At 32.9% G+C, this 6,740-nt stretch overlaps 1 protein-coding gene across 4 annotated transcripts in view; it reads right to left on the bottom strand.

Annotated features, from left to right (window-relative positions):
• Window positions 1–2,343, bottom strand: part of LOC106661009 (probable phospholipid hydroperoxide glutathione peroxidase) — a 6,202-nt gene extending 3,859 nt beyond the window's left edge. Inside the window, exons 1-3 of one of the 4 annotated variants that reach the window (XM_024230087.1) lie at window positions 2,236–2,339; window positions 2,082–2,170; window positions 1,935–1,999 (exon numbers count right to left, since the gene is read on the bottom strand). In XM_024230087.1, the coding sequence (XP_024085855.1) occupies window positions 1,935–1,999; window positions 2,082–2,136 (120 nt within the window). In that variant the 5' untranslated portion in view covers window positions 2,137–2,170; window positions 2,236–2,339. Of the gene's footprint in view, window positions 1–1,934; window positions 2,000–2,081; window positions 2,171–2,235 lie in introns of all 4 variants that reach the window. The other 3 variants (XM_024230094.1, XM_024230099.1, XM_024230098.1) reach the window with 3 other exon arrangements.
• Between the last annotated feature and the right edge of the window lie 4,397 nt (window positions 2,344–6,740).

Raw genomic sequence — 6,740 nt, 5'->3', positions numbered from 1 at the left:
ATTTTCAGAGAAATGTTTAGATTAAAAGATATCACGATTTTCCGACGCCAGGACGTGATATCTTTCAAAATCGATAAAAAGCGAAATTACTCTGAAATGGTTGAGAATCGGACCATGGACAATATGAACTTTTTTGTTCATTTTAGGGTGAAGAATCTACTGGAGAAGTTTGTAGCACGAGTAGCAATTCACCCTGTATATATATTTAGTGTTAACTGTGTCCATAACCGTTCCTAAGCTAATTTCACCTGACCAGCCCCTAACTTTAACCTAACCCTATCTGACCTTAACCTAAATCTTACCCTATCTTATGAATTAACTGGCACCTTATAACATCACAAAGCCTTTAGCTTCTAATATGTGACAAATATTTGTAGGGAAAAGCAAGCAGATCATAAGCTCATTGAGAGTAATTGAGCCAGGGGAAGACAAAAAAAAACAAACTGCCAAACTCAAATAGGAGCTCTAACAAAATATTCAATAATCCTTAGTATCTAAAGTTGTAAAATTTATCTTCTATACTCTCCTATAAGAAAAAACAAAAAACACTGAATCATGGATATACAGTGCTCTCCCAGTAATCTGAACTAATTGCAGCATGGGAGTATTACAGAGGGTGTTAGAAAAATACATACATATGTCCAAAAAAAATTAACACGACACATTATTATTCCATACACAACACCTATTAGAATACATATATACTATCAATTTCTCTTTAAAAATTTAAATTTTTTATTTATTTAACATTTTCTTTATTGTTTGTCCTCTTTTCCACTCATTTTTAGGCAGCCGATATATTATACTTAACACAAGAAAATTTAGACTGATATAACATTTAGTTTTTTAGTAGGGAATGGAGGTGAGAGATTCACTGAAGAAATTTGTGAAAATTTGTGTAGTTTCACTCCTACCTCTACTCTCTCTCAACCATCTCTTTCTCACCATCACTCACTACTTATAAGTCTTTTTCACCAACTCTTATTCACTCTCTACATCTACATTTCTCTCCCCCTCTTACTCTTCCCCTCCCTTTCTCACTCTCACTCACTACTTCTACCTCTATATCACCCCCTCTTTCTCACCTCTACCTTTCTCTTCTCCCTCTCACTCACTAACTTTTTCTCTCCCCCTCTCTCACTCACTACCTCTATCTTTCTCTCTCCCCCTCTCACTCGATACATTTACATTTCTCTCTTTCCCTCACTACCTCTCTCTTTCTCCCACTCTTACTCATTCACTACTTCTACCTTTCTCTCCCTCCCTCTATATCTCTCACACATTCTCCCTCGTTCACTTTCTCCGCCTCCCCCTCCAAATGTTTAATTTCTTTCCTTTAAAATTCTGAGTTCTTGAATTTTTGTCCAATTCCGATTTGGGAAAGAGCACTGTATTTAACATAACCCCTAACTTACTCACCTCATCCATCCCTAACTTAACTCTAACCTCTAACCTAACAAATAAAAAAAGAACAAATTCTCAGAGCTACAAAGTACCAGCTCTTACTAACAAAATATTCAACAATCCAAAATATCTGAAGTGGCAGAATCGACAACTGGTCATACAAAACACTGCTCTTCGCTATCACCCTTAACCCTTTATCAACACGACCAAGAACTTGGGGAAAAATACTAGGACCTCGTTAATTCCTCTCCACTACATGGTAATGAGAATAAGCACAATAAATAAAACTAGAATGGAAAGATAAAACTCCCCTAATAAGAGATTACAATCCCAATACTTATTCAACTTGAGTTTTAGCTTTTTAGGAGCATAAGTGCTTGTCGAGTGACAAGGGCCTGACAATAAAGCAGAATTTGGTTGTCGACTTAAGGGAAACTCGACGAATAACAGGACAAGACATTCGAAAATAACTTACACAAAGAGCATGGGGACAAAATGACCAAAAAGCGACGAAAAGGAAGAATACTTACACATTCCTCTTCGCTGAAATAACTATAAGCAAAACCTACGAATACGGCTGTAATTCCTGCGATTACTGCAACGCAAAAATTCCACAATTAAAAAGATGGATCAAAATTGAAGTAAATAGTTTTAGGAGTGGATTGACAATTACTGACCACCTCGTTTAATCATTAACGAATACATATTTCGGTTGGAAATGATGCCTGACATGTATTCAAATTATTTTCGTGGAAAATCAAGACTTCTGTGGAATGTTTATAAAAACATTAATTTCTATTATAAGTTAGAACAAAAATAGTTTTTATTTACCATTGTTGAAGTACAGATATAATTAAAACTGCATGTCACAATTTGAACTAACTTAGGAGACTGCGCAAATAGGAAAACAAATGACTAAGTAAGTGTTATTACAGTTGATAATACGTAACCCCCTATAAAATATATACGTAGTCTCCACGTGATGTCACAGGTTTGGTTAACTAGGACCAGACGTCGCTCAAGGCAAAGCTTGAATTAGTTCAATGAATTTGCAGGAACATGGTGCAGTATATTCTTCCTACATTGATTGCCTTAAATAATATTTTAAGGTCTGTCTAATTATTTTTCAAACGATGACCCCTAATAAAAAGTCCACCAAACTGACGGAAGATGTATTATAACATCTCGTGTGCCTCGAGAAAAAACAGGACTAATCAACAATTGTAATAAAATGCAATTAGTTTCCAAATATCAGGTTGAACTAGCATAAGAAAATAAGAGAACAAAATATATCAATATTTTTCAGATTTGGCTTTTTTAACCAGCAAAAAAGCTGAAAACTGAGACTTGTACACCAGACCTTAGTATTATTTTTCATCTCACCTCACATGAGCCCACTATTTTATATTTTTTTAAAGATTTTCGTTTGTTTTCATTCGTGCACCATCATTTTCTTTTCTTTTAGTGCAGCCTCTTCTTTTCTTTTAGTGCAGCCTCTTGGTGATCCTCATTAATCTTTTCCTCCCCTAAAACCGAAAATGACATATTGGCTGTAGAAGGTCTAACATATCCTATGGTTGATTAAATCTGGCAAAATAAACAGAAACAAACTACAAAAAATTAAGCAATGAGCAAAGATTGACAAACCCATGCATCACAATGTCTACAATCCATCAGCTCCTTTGAAACATTGTCAACCCTAACTCCATTGAAAAAAAACAAAAAAAACAGAGAAGTTAGGAAAAGCTCAAACAGACTCCAAAAACAAATCAATTGGATGGGACATTTCAGGCATGCAATAAGAAATAAAATTATACTCCTACTCTTAGAAATTGAGATTGACTATATTATCCCGAAAACATCCTTTGCAACATCCTGTAGGGTTTGAACAGACTACAAAGAAGATCAAGTACAATGGTATAGACAGCTTCAAAAGCAAGGAAGGAACTGGGTCAGGTATACTCTGTCCAAACTCAAAATATGAGAAATCAAACTCATTGGGGATGTACACCTGTCTTTCAAGCTGAAATACGCCATAGAAAATCTTCAAATAGGATACACTGAAAAAAACAACAAAAACGCAGATTTGATGGCCAAGCAGTCCTAAAAGTGTGACAAAATAGTAAATGAATGCACCCAAAATTTCAAGAGACTAGGAAAATATAACAATCTGACAATATGGTGCCAAATCTAGAGCCAAGTAAACTGCCCAAAGTAGGATCTTCAAGATATGCCCAGAACCTAAAACTGAAAAACTCTTATAACTAAGAATGGGCCCACAAAAACAAAGAATTGGACTAACCCCAGAGATGGCAGACATAGTGTACTCATGAAAGAACCTTCATCAAAACTGGCAAAACATTCCTTCAGCTAAATAAGGTAAAACTCAGGGGAGTGATAGTAATAATAGTAATATATTGGCATATGAGAAAACACCTTAATAAGTATTTATTTAGAAATCGTGAGATGCGGTCTGGTGTGATGTAGGTTTCAGAAAAACATTTTCTTTATCGTGCCAATGTTTCAATCTCAATAAAGATCGAAACATTGGCACGATAAAGAAAATGTTTTTCTGAAACCTACATCACATCAGACTGCATCTCACGATTTCTAAATAAATATCGATTAATGGTCACTAATCACCACACACTTAATAAGTATATTGATTAATTTGTAGGATGCAATGAAGAGGAAGAAATTGCCACCCTATTATCTGCAAAGACCTGGGAAAAAGAATTGGAGCAATGGACCTCCTAAGTTATGAAAGAAAGATTGAGTCAATTGAACTGAACTAAAGGTCTAAGGAAAGTACAATAAGCCAAAAGGCTGAAGTGTTTGGGATATGATCACATTATATTCCACTAAAAAAGTATGATCCTCTTTTATTATTTTGTGTGTGTGTGTGTGTGTGTGAACTTTTTACATTTTAATTTATTTTTAAAATTTTTATTATTTTAAATTTATTTAAGGTTTTATGTGAATTTAGCATAACTTTTTTTCTGGTCCTATTCGATCGTGGGGAAAATATATGTATGGAGCCAAGATTTACATTCTCCCTATATTTACACCTTTTAATGGTAGATTTTCTGCTTTTAATAAATAAAACTAAAGGCCTACCAAGCCTTCGTGCATTTTAGTTGGCCAAAGTCTGTTTGAATGTATTCTTTTGAGTTGTAATCACTGATAATCAAATTTGGGTCCGTACAAAAATTTACATGAAAATTCGTGCAGGGTAGTTTTGTACCTCAAAGTTTGTTTTCCTTTTCTAGGAACAAATTAATATGTTAATTAAGCCACAAAACAGATACATTTTTATAACACTTCAAAAATTACAACACATTTGTAATTATTTTTTGTTTCTTAAGCATTTATGAACTATGCTGAAAGGGATATTTTGTTACAGATGAGCTCGTGTTGTTTATTTTTCTCTTTGTGGCTGGTGTGTGTACAGGATCTAGTTGTCTTCTTAATCCTGTTTCAAAGTAGAAAAAAAACATGGTATAAATATTCAACCAAAAGGTGTTTTAATATCAAGTATACAAATACAATACCAGAAAAAAGTAGAAGGCATAATGCATAATTGATAGAAAAGTATTAAAACATAAGGTACTGGTATATTCGTTGTAAAACAACACCAAAATTACATTAACTCTTATCATAGCCCTACCCAAGTCTAATTCTAACCATAACCCTGCCTAAGTTAAGCAGTCCCTAATTCTAACAATAATCCTACCTAACCTAATCTGACCCTAATTGTAACCATAATCCTACCTAACCTAACCTTAATTCTAACCAAAATCCTACCTAACCTAACCTTAATTCTAACCATAACTCTACTTAACCTAATCTCAATTCCAACCATAACCCTACTTAACTTAACCAGTACCTAATTCTATTCTAACCACCATAATCCTACCTAACCTAACCTTAATTCTAACCATTACCCTAGCTAACCTAACCTTAATTTTAACCATAACCCTAGTTAACTTAACCAGTCCCTAATTCTAGCCATAATCCTTCCTAACCTAATCCTGATTCTAATCATAACCCTACCTAACCTAACTATAATTCTAACCATAACCTTACCTAACCTAACCTTAATTCTAACCATAACTCTACCTAACCTAATCTCAATTCTATCTATAACCCTACTTAACTTAACCAGTCACTAATTCTAACCATAACCCTAGTTAACTCAACCAGTCCCTAATTCTAACTATAACCCTACCTAACTTAACCCAGCTCTATCCATTGTTCACTCCCCAATATTGCAAAATCAATTAAGCAAAAATGATCATACAAAAAACATTTTTGTATCCAGCCCAAAAACATCTGTTTAAATTTGTATATTTTCAGAAGAATAGCTATGCAAGACCGTTGCATTTACTTTTAAATACATCCAATCACATTACCAATTTTTTAAATAATATTCCTTGTGGTTTTTGTAAATCATTTATCCAAAAATAAGTTATTATTTTCGGTAAAAAATGGACAAACAAGTAAAGAAAATTCATTCTAAATGTTTGCATGAGCGCATATAGAAAAAATCAATATAGGTTTTTGAAGGGATATTATTCATAGAAGAAGAAAGGGAAAAATGTTTATTTTAACACTGTTTATTTGAAACAATAAAAAACATTTCTTATATTTTTAAAATCATAACATATAGGTAAATTTTTGGATGCTTTTTCATCTAACATAAAAAGGGTACTGAAGACAGCTTTTTCTCCAAATAATTAAATGAAATAGTACAAGAATTCAAAATATTTTACACACAGGGAGAAACCAGCAGAGAACACAACAACTTGAAGAAAGAGCAAAAACAAAAAAGAAGTAAATAATCAAAACCAGTTATGTCCATGGAGTCATAAATGTATGTAGTCCACATAAAAAAGAAGAGATTTTTTGTTATTTCTGAAAGAATCCAAAAATTAGCATCCAATGCTGGCTGCTTCCATTTTAAACTCTGTCTATATGCATGACATTGTCCTTGTTGAGTAAGAATGTTAATATTGATTTTTAGGAAGCATTGCTTTAAAATTTAAATATCATTGTAAGAAATGCAATGTAGAAAAAATTTCTCGAATTTACACACAAGAAAACAAATTTGTCTTGCTCGAATATTAGAAAAAAGTTGGCGTTTAATAATCGATATTTAAATACTAATAAATTTACAATAAAATTTTTTCTATGTTAACCATTATTATAAGTCTTAGAAATGTTCAAATTTATCTGAATGCTTACTAAAGCAAAACTACTGGAATATTCACTATCACATTTTGATATTTTAAAGGGGGTGTAGTGAATACTAAAATCTCTACTTTAATTACTTTTTA

Source organism: Cimex lectularius, unplaced genomic scaffold (genome assembly GCF_000648675.2).
Source record: "Cimex lectularius strain Harlan isolate CLEC.00 unplaced genomic scaffold, Clec_2.1 scaffold60, whole genome shotgun sequence".
Taxonomy (NCBI): Eukaryota; Metazoa; Arthropoda; class Insecta; order Hemiptera; family Cimicidae; genus Cimex; species Cimex lectularius.
This window is presented reverse-complemented; position numbering and strand designations above follow the sequence as displayed.